At 42.3% G+C, this 18,579-nt stretch overlaps 1 protein-coding gene across 1 annotated transcript; it reads right to left on the bottom strand.

Moving 5' to 3' along the window:
* Positions 1 to 205: 205 nt before the first annotated feature.
* On the bottom strand, positions 206 to 18,185 carry KIAA1257 (KIAA1257 ortholog). Its single transcript, XM_018557172.1, has 9 exons — positions 18,122 to 18,185; positions 17,049 to 17,139; positions 16,798 to 16,865; positions 12,309 to 13,083; positions 11,093 to 11,284; positions 8,587 to 8,875; positions 7,433 to 7,597; positions 4,714 to 4,917; positions 206 to 424 (listed from the first exon to the last, which is right to left on the bottom strand). The coding sequence occupies exons 1-9, from the start codon at positions 18,183 to 18,185 to the stop codon at positions 206 to 208; spliced, it is 2,067 nt and encodes a 688-aa protein (XP_018412674.1).
* Between the last annotated feature and the right edge of the window lie 394 nt (positions 18,186 to 18,579).

Raw genomic sequence — 18,579 nt, 5'->3', positions numbered from 1 at the left:
TTTCACTTACTCCGACTTCTAGAGTTTATTCATTTGCACATTGGGCGCTTGAGGGAGGTCTAGCCGCATCTAAATATATCAGCTCTGCCGGGGAAATGATGGATGTGTTTTTGGCTTAATCTTATACCGCGCTGTTAATTACATGAAAGCAGCAATAAGGCATACTAATGATATCAGTCCTGTGGGAAGTTTACTGCAGTTACATTTATACAGAGCTGTACTTGTAATTAGGAACAAGCTTTACTACAGAAATGAAAGGCTTCCCCTTACCTGGGAGGTGTTCGGGGCCCATGCCCAACACCGAGCAGCTCTCTGGGGGCTTCCTGTACAGCTCGAAATCCATGTTTCGCTTAGCCCAGCTCCAGCGGTCTCGGGAAAGGGTGGGCTGCAGAGTATTTGCATGCAGGATATTTTCTTTCCAGGCCTTTAATCAAAAGGAAAAACAGTATATATGTATTTGCTCTTAGCTTGACCTTTCTGAAAGCGAGGGGAGATGTGGCACTGCTATGTTAAGACCTAATTAAACTTGCACGGAAACTATTTGGCTGTCATGCCTGACCTTTCCGTTTTGTAGGTTTTAAGGAAATAACTTTTTATTGTTTTTATCTAGCTATGATGCTTTTTTTTAGTGCCTAGGAAATAAACAAATCAAACTTTTTCCTTCCTTTTTCAGAGGATATCTATGACTTGTACTTTGCTATAACACAAAGAGACATACAAGCCTTTGTAAAATAAAAAAAGCATTATAATGCAAAATCTGCAAAAAACCAAACCAAGGCTCTGAATAAGGTTCAGGAGGGCAGTAGTTTCAATGTAAGGCCGAGAACACGGGGACATGACCTCCAACTAATAGGAGGAAAGAATTGTTGACGCTTGGAACAGACTTGCAGCACATTTAGTGAGTCAGTCAGTCAACAGTAAGTAAATGTAAACACGCTGTAGACAAACGTAGATCCATACTCCGATAAGAAGGTTGAAAAAAAACAAATCTCCCCAAAAATGAAAAAGGGGCAGATTTGATGGACCACTTTCTTTCTGCAGTCTCTTTTCTCTGTTTCCAATGGTCAGCAATGTTTTCCTCGCTGCCATGGTGACTCAAGTTTAGATCTAATCAGGAACACAATCATCACTCTGTTCTCTTCATATTTGCAGTGTTTTTATGTAGGGATGCACCGATATACAGTATCGGCCGAAAAATGGCACTTTTGGCTAAATGCCAAATACATCGGCGCATCCCAGGTTTCCTTCCTCCCTGCTGGGCGCTGCTCTGTGTCCCAGCGGGGAGGAGAGAAAGTGACAGTCGGCCGAGCGTTGCAGGAGGAGAGCGCTGTGAGCGGCTGGTGTCTATCCTCCCACACCACTCAGCCTCCTATCACAGTCCGGCAGAGCGGTGTGAGGGCGGAGACAGCGCTGTCACGGGAGGCTGAGCTCTCCTCCCTGCACCGCTCGCTCAGCCTCCTGTGACATCGTCAGAGAGGAGAGCGAGTGCAAACACTCAGTGATCGCTGAGTGTTTGTAGATAATTGAGGACATAGTATGGTTATTATATCCTCAATTATGAATGAATGGGAAGAGATCTACATCATCATCTGGTCATTCATAGTTGTAGTTCTAGTAATCATACTATATTCTCAAGTTATGAATGAACAGGAACACTCAGTATAGAGGATTCCTGTTCATTGATAACAGGGATACAGAAAAAGAGATAGAGGACTTTGTGTTCTCAATCTCTTTCTATTTTAAAAGGGAAATATTAGGGATCTGTTTAGACCCCCAATATTTCCCAGAAGCCCCTAAAAGTAAAAAATAAAAATATTTAATTCAAAAATGAATTAACAAATAAAAATAAATATTAAAAAAATGAAAACGTTTATCAAAAATAAATTAAAATATTTTTAAAATGTGAAAAAATTTAAGTAAAAACATTTTTGGTTTCGGCCTGACAACTTTTTTATTTCGGTTTCATTTTGGTTTTTACATTTTTATTTCGGTGCACCTCTATTTTTATGTGGATACCCTAGTTTCCTCCCAAAATCCCAATCTCAGATAATCTAGTTGTGAAATCTTCCAACCATAATACCCAGCTGTGCCCTTCTTCTACTGGCATCATTAAGCTTCCCGATGAAGTCTGCCCCCATTCATATCCTCATAATAGTAGGCAATAGGACAACTCAGCAAAGTGAATGAAACCCGATATCTGCAGCCGGGATCTTACATTTAGAGATTTCTATCCATCTGCCCCAATGGGTGTAAGAAGCTGATTGGTGATTGAATACACCGGCATCTCTCCAAAACTGAAAGACCACTTTGAGATAGATAGATAGACTGGATCTGAAGATACACCCGACATGGAGGGTCATTTGAGGGGTAAACCATTCATTCAGCCTTTTCATTTACTAGAAATAAGGGAGTCAGGGTTTCATACTCTCACATTTCTCTAGTGATCTCATAGGGTGTGTACCCACAAATCTTAGTTACTCTTTCTAGTTATCTCATAGGGAGTGTACCCACAAATCTTAGTTACTCTTTCTAGTTATCTCATAGGGAGTGTACCCAGAAATCTTAGTTGCTCTTTCTAGTGATCTAATAGGGTGTGTACCCACAAATCTTAGTTACTCTTTCTAGTGATCTCATAGGGTGTGTACCCACAAATCTTAGTTGCTCTTTCTAGTGATCTCATAGGGTGTGTACCCACAAATCTTAGTTGCTCTTTCTAGGGATCTCATAGGGTGTGTACTAGGGATGCACCGATACCGTTTTTTCGGCATCGAATACAAGTACCGATATTTTTCCCCGGTACTTGCCGATACCAAATGCCGATACCAGTTCCCTATGCCCCTAATATCAGGAAGCTGGCCAGTTTCCATTGTTGTTTACAGGCAGCAATGTACTTGTATTTAAATTCAAATGCTTGGAGATGTAATGAATTAGTTGCACATAAACAATCTAAGCTCTGACATTGTGACATACGCTATGATGTCCTCCACCTGTTGTATCCTTAAAGCCGATTAGTTTTCTTTTGATGGAACCTTGGCTCTTATGTGGCCTGTTAAGTGCCAGCAATTACAATGAGTGTTGAGTACCTACGGCCTAAATTCTAAGCTTGCATCGGCCATAAAGAGATTTTTCAGCAAATGTGTAGATGTGACACCCCAATCCTAGCTCACAGTATGCTATTGCTGTCTTCTCAGTACAAGGCCAACTGTATGAGGTTCTCTGTCTACAGACAGTCTGATCACAATACAACTGACCACAGACACAGACTGGATCAAATATGCACAATGTGATTAAGATGAATTATTCTTTATAGGTACCTGTACAATATTTCTCATGTGTGCATGTCTATGCGTTGAAAAGACAGTCCTACTACAATGCAGGAAAGCAATGGCTATCAGTTGGGGGAGTCTTCTTTGACCTGAGGTACCTATAGCGATAACCAGGGTGGGCAAACCCTCTAGAATTCAGATGCCAAATCAGTCGAGCCGCTATTAGACACTTTCAACCAGCACATAGGTTTTCATTGGCAAAAAAGCAAAAAGGATAACAAGATTTTTCCCGTATTTTGCGCTCCATAAGGCGCACCTGACCATAGGACGCAGGGAGGGTAGGGTTCTGTGTAGTTAGTGACCGCTGAGACTGGTGGCGCTGTGATTACATTGCTCCAGTCTCAGTGATCACACAGAGCAGACGAAAAACGGACGTTCTTCGTCTGCTCTACGGGCTCTATGGTGAGCTCATATGCCGTGGTCACGGGTCCCCCAGAGGAGCAGGGGGCCCCGGAAACGATCACCGCAGCCACTCGATTTGATACAAGTCATCTGATTAGATCACTTGTATTAAACGAGCTGCGGCTCCCACTGTACATTTAGCTCTGCTTGTCCGGACCAGGGCTGAATGTACAAAAAAACAGCCACCCGCGCCCGAAAGTGCATGTGCCAGGCATCAGGGGTTCGCTACATAAGACGCACAGACATTTTTGACCGCTTTTTGGGGGGGAAAAGTGCGTCTTGTGGAGCGAAAAATAGTGATAATCGTAATAATGTTCTACACACGTTAGATATGTAGCTCTTGGGATTTGTTAATCTCTGAACACAATGAGCATTTAGTCCCTGCTGGATTAGGAAGAAAACTCCATCAAAGGTCCACTTTCTATGACCACTAAAAAGCATTTGGTGTCATCAGCTTTGAAGTTGCGGGTCTTTGGCTGCAGAATCACAGCCAAAGTGTTCTATGCAGAAAAGTGTGACAACTTTTGTAAACAATGTCGTTGCTAAGATGTCGTGAAGTAAAAACAGAACCTCCGATGTCATTATATTTTCCTATTCACTAAGTTGCCCCATTTTTCTAAATATTATTGATGAAGCTTTATATATAAAACACAAGGAAAGGAAGAGGAGAGGTAATGCCAAATACGTACAGTATAGGTAACAACCCATAGCCGGTTTCTCTGTCTCATGGCTTGAACCCCAACTTCCTTGTTGTCCAGGGACCTAGCAGAACATTTCCCTATTTCAGTGCTGTGAACATCTCAGTACTTCACAAATATTTCTAAACCATATTAATGTGTCTGAGTGAAAGTAACTGAAACTGTATGGGTTTTATTGCCGATTAGTTCTACAGGTCAGTTTTGAGCTTTTCTTGCATTGTGCTATATCTCCATTTATATACAAATGATAAAAGAGTGGTTAGTGACCCTACAGATAGGCAACACACCTTTGATAATTCCAGTATCCGGGAAGCATCTGGTGTTTTGGGGTGCCAGTTGCAATCAATGCTGCTTTTGAATCCTGGGTACATGAACCCATTTGGTGTCATCCGTTCCTCCCTGGGCTTTGCAGCATTGTTCTCCTGAATGTCCACTGGGCATACAGTTGCAGACTGGTAATCTGCAGAGTATGTGAATCTGCGGTGTGGTTCCTGTGGATCAACAAATTACATCATATTTAATAACTTATTGAGGATCCATTGGTGACATTTCTGTAACAATGTTGGTTCTATCACAAAACAGCTGCCTCTTGAGTGTAAGCATTTGCTTCACATTCATACTTTTAATCCTTCCATCTTCAAGCCAGTTCCTCTTCTCCAGCAGCGGCAGTGGGCTGTTCATCTTCCTGGACTGAGCAGCTCTTATGTACTATTGATGTGTGAGTGCCACTCAGTCTGGGACTTCTGTGATCTCAGTCTAAGGCCCCGTTCCCACTGCGCGATATGCAAATCGCGCGTTTGTCGCGCAAATTGCATATTGCGCGACATCGCGAGATTTGCCGCGCGATATCGCGTTCAAGCTTGCATTGAGCAAGCTTGAATCGCGGCTAAATCCGCTCCAAAAAGGGTCCTGCTGAAGCGACACACGCCCCGCGACAGCAGGACCCTTTGCCCCATTGAAATGCATTGGAGCGCGATATCGCACGGTAATTTGCCGCGATATCGCGGGAATTACCGCGCGATAAATCGATCAATGTGAACGGGGCTGAAGTGATGACCCCCCACCTGGACTCACAGGAAGTAGGTTGAATAATATTGCCCGTCATTCAGCTCAGAAGCCTGGCAACGCCGGGGACAATTCTGGATTTAAGGTGAGTTTTGCAGCAAAAGATTTTATTTTTACAGTTCCTGGCCATTCTATTTTTGAATTGGGATTTCACTTTAAAGTGACATTAAACCCTCAGATTTTTTAACATAAACCAATACTGTAATGTGTGCCTTACTGTAATCGATGGTAGTTTCCCTTCTCTTTGCTGTTCTTCCTTTTAAATCTGTATCTCTTCTCATGCTGGGGGAGAACTTCCCTTTGCAGCTGACTGCCTCTTCCTGTAGTGCTGGCTCAGGTTGTGACCTGCACACAGACACCAAGCAGCCATTCCAGAGACAAGGCAGTCTGCTGCAAAGGGACGTTCTCCCCCAGCATGAGAAGAGATACAGATTTAAAAGGAAGAACAGCAAAGAGAAGGGAAACTACCATGGATTACAGTAAGGCACACATTACAGTATTGGTTTATGTTACACAAATCTGAGGGTTTAATGTCACTTTAACAACTCCCCTACCAATGTTCGTTTAGAAATGGCAGAGTAGTAGACGTGTTTCTGCAGTGACATTTAAAAACAGCACTTCAGAAATCACTCTCGGGTGGCCAATCCGAAGGGCTCTGTGCCCCTTGTGATCACTATGATGACCAATCACAAAAGTACACACTATAGAGCACGCACATTCCTCTCAAAATGGAGGAATTTTTGGAGTATTTATCAATGACGGGAATTAATGGATCAGCAGATTCAGGGGATTTAACTGTTGAATTTTTTTTTTAACCGTTTCACCCCCTCCCACTTATTCTCATCTCCAAAATGTCTGTATGTGATTTGTAGATTAACTCGTTCACCTCCCCTATCCTACACATTACTCCCACATCTATATCTTCCCACTGTATGTGACCTGTACATTACTCTCTTCACCTCTGTGTATGGCCAGTACATTAATCATGCGCTGTATCTAGTGCACAACTTCCAAGCTCCTTGTTTCTTCATTTCCAAAAGATTGTGGTAATAAATGGAATCATCTTGGGGGGGGGGGTTTGTACTGTCCTGGCATTTTATATTTTTCCTTTATATATTAACAATTAAGAAACCAAGTAGCTATTAAATACCACCCAAAGAAAGCTTTATCTGTCTCAAACAAAAGATATACAATTAATTTGGATGCTCTATCACATGACCAAGCAATTGTCAGTCAAATGATCACATCACTGAAGACTGAGAAATAGCCTGGTAATGAAGGGGTATTACCAGGGGTAGCAAAATCTTGTATTGGGCCCTGTGATTTCTAGATAAGTCCACCTGATAACCCAAACAGCCCACCTGAGGGTGACCCTGCAGAGCCCACCATAGACGCTCTATGGTGAGCTCTGCAGGGTCTCAGGTGGGGGGGGCCAAGTCCTGTCTGGCCGATCCTCTGTCCGCCTCCTTCTACTCCACGATCGCTTGCGGGCCACGCCTCCTCCATCACTGGGCCCCACCTCCTCGATCGCCGGGCACGCCTTCCCATCGCTAAGACCTGCCTCCTCGATCGCTGGGCCCCGCCTCCTCCATCGCTGCCGATGACGTGCCCAGCCACCTCCCCGGAAACTGCTGGTTGTCATCGACTCAGCAGCTGTGAGGAGGTACGCGCCGCTGCACATGTGAATGGCTGCTTGTTTCTCCTCACAGCCGCCAGTGACAGCCAGCAGCCTGAAATGCCATAGCGACCCAGGCGTCCCGGACGGCATCAGGGGGATGTCCTGACCGGGGCCCCATAGCGGCCGCCTGGGTCGCTATGGTGATTGTTATGCCACTGGGCATTACAGGTGGGTACTCAGGTGGATAAAGTGTTATCTGCGTAGCATGTAATGCATACAACTGCAATCAGTTTGAGTTTAACAAGTGATGTTCTGTGTCTCACCTCTGCCATTTTCTGTTGTAGTATCTTGTGTGCCAGTTCCGAGGAATTGAATGTGTGAGTGCTGTAGTTGTGAACAGCCATCCCGTCCACAGGCACAATCTCCACATACTCCACTTTGGGTCTTCTCACCTTTCTGCTTAATTGGTAAACTTGCTCGATGTTTTCCTGCATGCAAAAGAACCAGCGTTCACTTACAAAGGAGATTTTTTTCTAAGAATTCTACACATACAGATGCCGATTCACAGTAAGGAGAAGAGGTGACACAGGAAGCTGAATTGCTGAAACAGGAAATAAGGGTGTCCCTGACCTTTGTGTAGTTTGACAAATGTGGCTGGACCACAAAACTAGCTGCACATATCCTTTACAACATAAAATATAAAACATACATATATTCAGCGGTTTGAATGATCCACCTTAAGTGTTGGTTTCATCTTTATGTGTTTACTTTCTTCCCTTATTAATGTTCATTAAGGGAGAACTATGAGGTGAGTGATTTCCACTCATCCTCATAGTTAGAGCCAAAGTGTGAAAATGAAACTGTCACAGGTCGGCTCTATTGATCGGGAAATGAGTGAACACATACCGCCGCTCGCTCACTTCTCGATCATCTGCCTGCAGAGAGCGGTGATTGTCAGTCATCACTCCCCCCAGGCATCCCCCTCTCCGATCCTCCAGTGCTGACTGGAGGAACGGATGGAGGAGGGGTTGGGCATAGATGCTCTAGATAGGCAGAGCCCGCTGTCAATCAGCCAGCTGGGTGGATCTCGACAGTACTGTCGGGATCTGTCCCGGCTGCGGCACTCTCAGTATATAGTGGGCAATAGCTTGCTATATACTGAGCTTTGGGTCACAGGAGGACATTAGAATATGTCCTCCCGTAACCCTAAAAAAAACTATGGGATACAAAGTTCCCCTTTAAATCGTGTTACCTATTCCACTCCCTCGTTGTCCATAACTTTAGCACTGTTTTAACATGGGCTGATGTGCTCGCTATGTGAAAGCATTCTGAGACCTTCAACAAAGAGCCTTATAGCTCTCTGGGAGGTTTTGTCCTAAATATTGCCCGAATACCGAATGTAAGACAGAAGAAGACCACAGTATATCATCACACGTATATTCAATGACAGAGACGCAACAAGTGGATCTGTCCCCACCTTGATGTGATCTTTCATCTCTTGTCCTTCCGTTTCCGACTTCCACAGAAGATATGCTTCATTTTGATTATCTAATGAGCTGCGCAACAAATGTTTTCTGCACCATTTATCTTCCCATTCAGAAATCCCCATTGTTTTACTAGGCGAGTATTCAAGGTCAGCAAGCAAGCCAGCAAAGTTGAATGGAATTCCGAATTCACGGCTCAGAAGGTGGATCATTTCTGCCGAGGGCAGCAAGTTCCCGTGGATGACGTCTCGTAGTTTTTTGGCACTGCAGATGTAATCTAACCTAAAATATGAAAATGAGTATGTAAACATTCCCAGGGTATACACCACATACTGTATTTCCACACAGTAACGTAAACAGCTGGAATTAAATTAGACCTTGGATACAGTCTGCAGGATTTGCACTGTATTTGAGAAACTTTTTTTTTTCTGCATCAGAACATACAGTACATGTGAGCAGACATAGCTTTCTATATCTGGATTGAAAGTGGCAGCATAATGTTAGGCTGGCCATACACTATGGCAAAACGTTTTCTTTAACTCTTGGCGCTAATGGCTGCCAGCTAAATCCACTTGCTCCACTTGCATACTCAAAGTTTTCAACAGTTTATCACAGTTTTTCACACAGACATGAGGTCTCGTTCACACCTAGGCGTATTGTATATGCGCGTCTGTCGCGCAACCGTCGCGCGTTTTTTTACCGCGATTCGCGGTAAAAAAGTTGCGTGACCGTCGCGCGTTTTCGAAGGCTACATGGCTGTACCCCAATGGAAACGCGCAACAAAACGGCCCAAAGTAGTACCTGTACCTTTTCAGGCGTGGGACGTTTTGTAGCGCGTTAGGGACGGGCGGAAATACGCCAAGGTGGGAACGAGACCATTGAATACAATGGGATTTATATTTTTGAGCGTTTTGTAGAGCGTTCGTCGAGCGTAGAACGCGCTACAAAACGTTCAGGTGTGAACGAGGGCTGAGGGGCTGCTCATCCAAGGCTCTGGTGCTTCCACCACGAACATAGAAAACAAAAGGGAACAGAGCGCCACCTCCGTGTGTAAAATCGTTTATTACAATAAATAAAACAAGGGATAAAAGTACTCACAAACAAACGTTTTCATCACGCTTTAACAACAAACGAGAGGCCACACTGTCTGTTAACCCAACATGGTATCGCCCCGACTAGGTAACACGGTAGCACAGTGATGTGACCGGAGACTACCGTGTTACATAGTCGGGGCGATACCATGTTGGGTTAACAGACAGTGTGGCCTCTCGTTTGTTGTTAAAGCGTGATGAAAACGTTTGTTTGTGAGTACTTTTTTCCCTTGTTTTATTTATTGTAATAAACGATTTTACACATGGAGGTGGCGCTCTGTTCCCTTTTGTTTTCTATGGCCATACACTATGTGAATTTCGGCCGGCTAGCCGAAATTCACACATTGGGTGCCGCTGCTAGCGGCCTTTCAGCCGCCATCCCTCAATCAGTTGATCGAAGGTGCTATTTGGGAAAATCAAGCCAATGAAGTGCTTGGTATTCTGATAACGACCAACAGCTGCTGTCAGAATACAATGAAGGCACCGGGAAATTCCTCCATCAACACTTGTAAGCGTTGATGGAGGAATCTATAATATTTTTTCTTCGTTCAGCCTGCAGTTTGAAGGCTGAATACTGAGTGTGATGGGGGAACTGAGTAGAGAACACTGTTAGGGGATCTGGAGCAGCTGCACACGACAACCAACCAGTTTATCTCTTTGATTTTAAAATCTTAACTCAACAAACTGAAGAGAGAAACTGATTGGTTGCCATGGGAAACTGCTCCAGATTCTTTCTGCTCCAGTTTTGATAAATTCCCCCCTGTATGTTTGGAGTTTATATTTTTCCCCCCCAATGTCTGTTTTCTGGTTTCTTCCTCTATAAGTATTAAGGTAGGTTGACTGGCATCTCCATAAAATGTCCCTACCACACCTTGATGTGGTTAAGGCCCTATTGAAGTCACAGAAATGAATATTCATTTCGAGGAAAATTGTACTGAAACCTCCATTTTCATAGTCCTATGACAACTTTTATTTTACAGCATGTCTTCATATGACTGTGCAGTGTCATAGTCACCAGAATGACTTAGAGCACTCAGTAATCCAATAGACCTGGTCCGACACCACACCTTCATTTCTTTGCAGAACAAGTCTGTGAGAGGAAGCTTGTGCAGAGCGGGTGGCTGCCAGAATAGAGCGCTGCAATGGGCACATTTTCAATAGCAGAAAACAGTATTATAAAGCATTTAACACAGTAAAAAAATCATACAATGGAGCATAGAACTATAATGAAAAAAAAGATGTGAGACTTTTGATGGGCTTTAACAGTGGCAGATACATTGGATTAAATGCCCTGCTGTAACAGGGACTTGATAATGTTCTGCAGAATTTGCCAGTGGTATAAGAATTAAATGAAAAATAAATAAGACATAAGTATCAGTTTTAACACTAGTTCAGGAGAACTGCTTACCTTGATAAGGCATGAAAACAGAGTGGAGGAACCATATCCCGGACATAGAGAAGTGGCTGATTCACCAAGGATGTGAGATTCTCAAGCAGATGAACATGGCACAACAAGACTCCAAGATCTTTGTATAACCGCTCGTGGAAAGCCATTTCGGAGTTGTACAGGGTCTCTAGATTTGCTTTATCTCCTTTTGGCCTGCACCAAAGTTTGGAAAACATAAAAACTGTACAAATGTACTGTAAGAGCATAGTGGGGTTGTTAACAGACGAAAAGAGAAGGTACTCTCTGTACTAATTAGATATACGTTTCAATTCCTAATCGTTACTAGAAAGACCAGTTATTTTCTACTTTACAAGGCTGGCAACCGCCAGCCTTGTAAAGCAGTGTACAAAATAAAAAATAGATGTAACTAAAAATAAATGTAACAAATGAAAATGATATATTTAAATATATTTTTATGCTATCATTTATATAATTTCGAATAATAATTTTTATATTTATATAAAAATTAACCCCTTACAATAAAAATTAGATTTGTTTTTCACCCTAAGGGGCTAATCTTTTTTTTAACCCCCCTCATGACAGCGATGTTTAAAGTATGTCGCTGTCAGTTAGTGACAGTGACATTGTATGCCAGGTGACCACTTTTAGCTTTAGCTTTTAGAGAAAAAAAGATTAAAATGTTAGGTTTTAGTTTTAGGCCGAGTAGTACAGAAAAAATTCTACAATTCTAGGGATGTGAGGTTTTTCCAAATAAAGAACAAATAAATGAATGTATTTATTGTATTTTTTAGTAGCTGTGCTGTTTTTGTAAAAAATACTACAAATCAAAACTGGAGAAAAAGTGTTTTCTTTACGTTTTTTCCTCTTTTTTATATTTTATTTGTCCTAAGTGAGGCGTTAGGTACACATATGTGATATAAATGTGTAGCCCTATCTGTCCTCTAAAAAACAACATATAATATGTGTAGGTTCACTTTGTAAGAAAGTATATTACTGACGTGGAAGAATTACACAGCAAAAATTTTAAAAATGCGTCAGTCATTTACGAACAGAAATTAAAAACAAGCTCAGTCATGAAGGGGTTAAAAAACCAGTTGCAAACAAACATAACAGTACAAATACTCACCGGGTGACAGACATTACACCAATGTACAATAAAGAAAAGTATTCAGCCTAAGCCAACATAAAATATACAAAAATGATGCAGACACTATACCTGCTTGATAAGGTTTCCCACAGTTCTTTAATAGCTTTGTCCTTCAGTCCTTCCAATATAAAGAGGTGAATGGAGCCGTCCATGATATGTATACCACTTATAACATCTAGGGAGATATCTCTTTTCTGATCATCAGTCAAACACACTCTGGAGAGAGCTTCTACAGTGACATTCCAAGGGTTAAAATCCAGGCCTAGAGCCTTTGAGTTGATATTTGCAATCTTAAAGATAAAATCCTTGAACAGCTGTCTGTTCGTGTATTCAAAGATGCACACCATACGCCCAAAGGGACAATCGGGACTCTCCTCATTCACAGGCAGTGGCACTGCAAGGTCTACTCTAACTTTGAGCAGTGACTGGGCATCCAAATAATGTCCCACTGGCAATGGAGAAGCTTGAGGGCCATCAACTGACCCTATAACTCCTAAAATTTTTCCATTTTTGCTGTCTGTTTGATAGCCTGTGGGATCTGGACATTCACAGCTGTGTATTGGAACAGAAATGTTTAAGTACGTGGCACCATAGACTAGCTCAGATAAACTTAGCTTTGCAACTCCATAGGGATCCCATTGTCTGTTACCCTTTGTAAATGGATTGTGGACAGTACGTTTAGAAGTCACAAGACCAACATTACTCAGTTTTTCATCTTCAGGCTCCATGCCGAAAAGTGATGGCTTACTGACGCTCTCTTCTATCCTCTGGTCTCGATCATGTACCTCAATCTCTACAGGAGGCCCGAGAAGAAATTCACGCAGCTCACCTGCACTTATGGTTCCTGCAAAAATAACATTGACATCCCTAAAGAAAACATGCGTTCCGTGTCTCTGTCCATGTGTTGTTTATTACATAAAATAATATAAAATCTTTTTAATAATATAAAATCAACATAATTGTGCTAGGACATAAAGGTGTGCATTATGCTATATGTAGCTATGGTTTAGTCTCTACCTGTCTGGTACTTATTAGATTCCCTGTTAATATATAAACACCCCAATAGTGTGGGACATTCAGTCTTACTTTTTTATAATAAAAAGGGAATATTTATAAAGCAGTGAATGTGACTCTCATTAAACATTCAACAATGGTGAATCAATCAACCTTTTGAACGGCAAATTTGCTGCTTTATAAATATTCCCCTTAAAATTGGTTACCATCAATGGCTATCAGCAGGTTAGAAAATGATACCCCTAGATAACCATTCATCTAATCCTTCAGGAATGTTGCTTACTTTCTCAGCTACCAATGACAAAGTCATAAGTCAAAATCGAATTTCCCGACAGCACTCTTATTTCGGAGAACCCAAAAGCTGAATTTTCTTTAGCCAAAAGTTTTCTCCCTGAGATGTGTCAGCCAAATGTGATCTGAGATCTGGAGTCTAATCACATAAATATATGATTTGGTAATACAATATTCATCTCGAGTTTTCCCATTAGAGTATCTTATGAAGACTGTGTGCAGTTAAACAAAATTAGGAGAAAGGAAATGCATAATAACTGGCAAGACGCTGTGGTTCTGTGTAAAGACAATCTAAAGACCCAGCTAGATCTGTCTGCAAGGGTTCCTGGAATACTTATATCACACTCTAGCATATCTGCAATGTTTTCTGGATAGCATCAGCAGTTCAGCTGACAACTGTATGTGTTCTTTTGTTCCTTATGATTACTGTACATGGATGTAGGTAAAATTACACTGGGCCCCCATCAGGGCCGTAACTAGAAATCACAGGCCCCCATAGCAAAATTTTGTAGTGGGACCCCTTTGATCTCTAGTTACACCCCTTGCAGAGCCCAATTGAGATCCCACACAGACTCTCTAAGGTGGGCTCTGCAGGGTCACCCTCAGGTGGGCTGGTCCCACTCCTCACCTGTCCGCCTCCTCCTCTGATGCCAACCCCCGAGCCCCCCTCCTCCTCCACTGCCGGGTACAGCCTGCTCCACCGCTGCTGCTGGCTCAGCAGCGGCTGTGAAGAGGAACGCGCCGCTGCACAGATCACTGTCTGTGATCTGAACATCGGCACATTCCTCTTCACAGCCGCCAGTGACAGCCAGCAGTGTGAGATGCAGTAGCGACCCAGGCGCCCCACAGGGTATCAGGAATGTCCTGGCCGGGCCCCCCTGTGCCCCATAGCGGCCGCCCGGGTCGCTATGGTGATTGTTACGCCACTGGCCCCCCTGTAACATACATTATTTCAAAATGTCTCTAAACACAACAAATTAAAATGTTATATATTGCAGCTTACCAGTCCTTGGATGTATCTACAGAGGAAGCTGGACTTTAAACATGTTTGCCTTTGTTCCTCTACATTAGTTGAGGAACATGAACATTTGTAGTTTACAGAAGCAAGATGAGATTGTTCAGCGCACAGAAAGTCGGTACAAGGACACTGCATTTCCAGCAACCTTAACAAGTATTGACTTACTTTCTGAAAATGTTATTAGCCTAAAAAAAGAAAACTAAGGCAGCCACTACATCCAAGGACAGCTAAGCTGTAGTATATATTTGATTTTTGCCTTGAGTTTACTTAGCCTTTTTTTTCCATAATAAGTTTTTATTTGTTTAATTTCACATACAATTCCATAAATTACATAATAGTATCGGTAACCTCTACATATATGGCTATTTCACATCTAAAATTTCTTGATTTCTTCTTAATTACAGGTGGAAAATAAGTCATAACCAATAAAAACTACTCGTATTTATGCTTGATTGGATGATAAACCCTTCACCATTACTTATCTAGCCATGAAAAGAGAGGGCGAAAAGCACTATATTGTCTGGAATGCCACTCAATCACTGCCCAGTGCCTTTTCTCTTACCCCATTTATTCAAAAATAAAACACTTTCTTTTCTTTCTGTATCAGAGTTATGTAGGCTTCCTGACTCTGATGAGAGAATCCACACTCCTCGCTAATAGCATTGAAGGTGGTGTGCATAATTGGGGCCAATTCCACTGACAGTGACCTGTAGAATATCCCAGTCAGCCCATCTGGGCCTGGACTCTTCCCCAGCGGCATCGCATGAATTGCCCCTTTTATCTCTTCTAATGTAAAGGGTTTATCTAATAATTCTGTAGTAGCCCGTTCCAGTCTAGGATCACTGTCCGAGAGATATATTGGGTTTTTCGTTCTTTATCTAATTCCCTATCTATTTTTGATTTTTCCTTCCCTATGTTATATAAATCATTATAATAATGAAGGAACGCCTCAGCGATCTCCTCTGAGGTAAGTTTACTTATCCTTAAAGTGTTTATAGGAACACAGAACTTGAAAGTCCTGAAAGCATAAGTAAAAAATCGATGACTTTGGCCATGTAGGCTGAAACACATCAGCAGTCGTTGTGTGTGTGCAGCAAGTTTTTCTAATAAGGAATTGACTGCTGGTAATTAATTTTGCTTACTGTATTTAGTCCCATGAAGAGGGACCACTCCCGTCACTGTTACATGGAGAGTCGGACATAATGAGATGTTGAGCTGGGTACACATCATTTCTGTCTACAAGCATATAGTAAGTGTCTGTATAATTCATATCAACCACACGGATTTTCCTTGCTTTCTCTGCCCTGCCCAAGTAAAATGGAAGCTGCAACCTGACTGGAAGCCATAGGTAGTCCACTCTACTTTGAAAAGCTCCTGAGACATTAGGATTGTTTTGTGAAAATAAAAATAAAGAGTTACAAATCCTTACACAGTAACATTTCCTATATAACCTTTACTGCTGCTTTTCTGTGGAAGGGTACAATGTTTGTTTATTGTAACAAACAAAATGAGCTCTAAAGGGCATTATACTATTTTTATTCATCAGAAGAAAAATAACTTTAAAAGGACAAATGAGACGCAAGCTGTGCTCATGGGAAGCCATGGTCAATTCTTATCCACAAACACTTGCAATCTCAGTCACAAATCAATCATAGACTTTACTTTTTTGCATTTTCAAATACTGTCTAATCTGTTTTCAGAATTCAATTTCAGAAGTGTAAATAAAGCCTTTCTAACACTCTGAAGCTCTTTATATAGAATTTAACATGGACCTTGCTTACATTTTGCTTAGCCCTATTCTGTGTAATGAGAGTTTAAATTGGGTAGGTGAAGAATAGACAAAGGATTTGGGTTTTCAGGAAGCCAAGGGACATGATAAAGGAGGGGTTACTAGGGAAAAGGGACCCCCTATCTCTTAGGACCTTAGCTATAACAGTCATGCTGTCACAGCAACAGACCATGACGTAAAACAAACCCTGGGAGAGAAGATTCAGACTTCACAGAGTCCACAGGGTCGCTGCCAAAAGTCTCATAAGGTCAGAGTACTATATCCATCTGGGCCAAATCAGTGCAATGAGAATTACCGGAATGCTTTCCATTTTGATCCTGTGGAGCAGCTGAGGAAGGAGTTTCACAGGAGGAAATGCATAGACCAAGTTGCATTGATACACAGAGCCATCAGAGAATTCACTGCTTCCACCAGTGGATCCCTGCACCCAGAGACACACAAATTACCTTGAGGAACAATGGCAATGCCTCCTTGACTTAGGAGGTCTACCAGAGCAGCATGGAGGTCTGTTAGCCTGTGCAGAGACAGAGGTAGGTTGGAGAACATAATGTGGGGTAGAGGCAGAGATTGAAACTCTAGCTTGTAGCCCCTGGATACCACATCTTTTACCCATGCATTTATACCAATACATGCATCCAGGTGTCTACGAAGGCCAACAGATGTCCCCCCACTTTGGAAAGTTGGAGCATCCCCTCACTGCGAGAAGAACTTGTCTGAAGGTGTACAGGATTTGTGGGTCCAGGATTTACAACTGAACTGGGTCTTAAATTTAGACCTGGAGTTGGAGGCTGGGGAGAAACAAAAGGAACTCCTTGTGTTTAGAATCTGACATACTGTGCTGCACTAAGCAACTTAACAAATACACCAAGAAGGACCTAAGCTCAAAAATCATCTGCTGAAGCAGGGGAGGTTATATTGCCGCAGGTGACTGAGTCACTGTTGGGCAACAGCAAGGACAAACCAAGGAAAAACCCATGACCATTGCAAGTAGAGCAGTGGCGGAAAACTACCTCACACTAAAAGGCAGGAAGAAAGTGTGTAGAGTGCACAAACAATACTGCACTTAGTGACAGCACTTATTTATCAAGTGTGTTAACCAGTTTTAGTATAAAAAAGAAAAAATATCAGGAAAAAAATAAAAGAGCAGCATGCTCGAATAGGGCAAAGCCCAAGACTTACCATAGATGTAGGCCTATTTCTGCAGCAAACAAGCTCAGTACTAGAGTACTGGAGAGTGCCACATGCAAAACCCAGTGAACATTGCAGGGAATTCTTCGCCCTGTTCATAAGCATAAGCCCAAGGGTGTCACCAGGGGACTGGATCACACCAGAGGTGGTATCATGGCCCTGGGCCTGTAAAATGCTCTGCCGCTAACAAATCAGTATAGCAGGTGTCTGGGGAGTGACATAAGCAAAGCCCTCTACCTGAAGCAAGCCCTACAATTTTGGTTAGGTTGGGTCTGGGTACGACCTCCCAGCCTGTGCAGAAGATTGGCTGAATCAAATAGCTTCATAATGAACTCAGCTCAGCAGAATAACAATGAATCTTGACAGACGTAAAAAAAAACTAATCTTGAGAAAAAGTGAAAATCACCCAGCAAAAATTGGTCAACTTTTCTACAAAGAAAAAAGACGTCCATCGGCTGGAGGCCGCCACAACATTTGCTGTAAGCCCAGTCATACACCTTTCTGAAGAAGTGGTCGTACAGTACCACGAAATGCATCGACCGTGTACCTGAACGCCTTGTTTGATTAAATAAAGTGATTTACCAGAAAATATCCAAAACTCTTTCTTGAACTCCTGGTGCACATTTTTCTTTGAGGAGAGCCTCATTTTTGGGAAAATTCCTTCAGCTATTTCATACAACATAGGGACAGGAGCGGTCCAGCCTCCAAATCACCCAAATATATTCCCAAAGTGCATTGAGGACAACTTCTAAACTGCGTGGGGACACACATATTCGCCACAAGCCATTTCAATAAGGTTGTCTGAGACCCCTTCCAAGGTAGATCACGCAACCCAACGGATGCGAGTATCAGTATTCCAACCAACATATTAACAGAATTCTGTCTGTACTTTGATAAGACTACACTTGACGGATCTCTGTTTTCTCAATTTTTTCCCTTTCTTCTAATTCCCTGTTTTGGAAGAATCTACTTTCCTAGTTATCTTCCTAGGACACTAGCAACAAACTAAAACTTGTTGGGTGTGGGAAGGAATTACATCT

This window comes from Nanorana parkeri, unplaced genomic scaffold (genome assembly GCF_000935625.1).
Source record: "Nanorana parkeri isolate BGI_ZX_2015 unplaced genomic scaffold, ASM93562v1 scaffold270, whole genome shotgun sequence".
NCBI lineage: Eukaryota > Metazoa > Chordata > Amphibia > Anura > Dicroglossidae > Nanorana > Nanorana parkeri.
This window is presented reverse-complemented; position numbering and strand designations above follow the sequence as displayed.

Excerpts from the sequence above, each read along its gene's own strand:
- KIAA1257 (XM_018557172.1), bottom strand. The coding sequence starts at position 18,185 with ATGAGGCTCTCCTCAAAGAAAAATGTGCACCAGGAGTTCAAGAAAGAG. Across the intron at positions 7,598-8,586 it reads AGATGAAAGATCACATCAAG|GAAAACATCGAGCAAGTTTA; the intron begins GTGGGGACAGAT and ends TTTTGCATGCAG. Across the intron at positions 4,918-7,432 it reads TACAACAGAAAATGGCAGAG|GAACCACACCGCAGATTCAC; the intron begins GTGAGACACAGA and ends GTTGATCCACAG.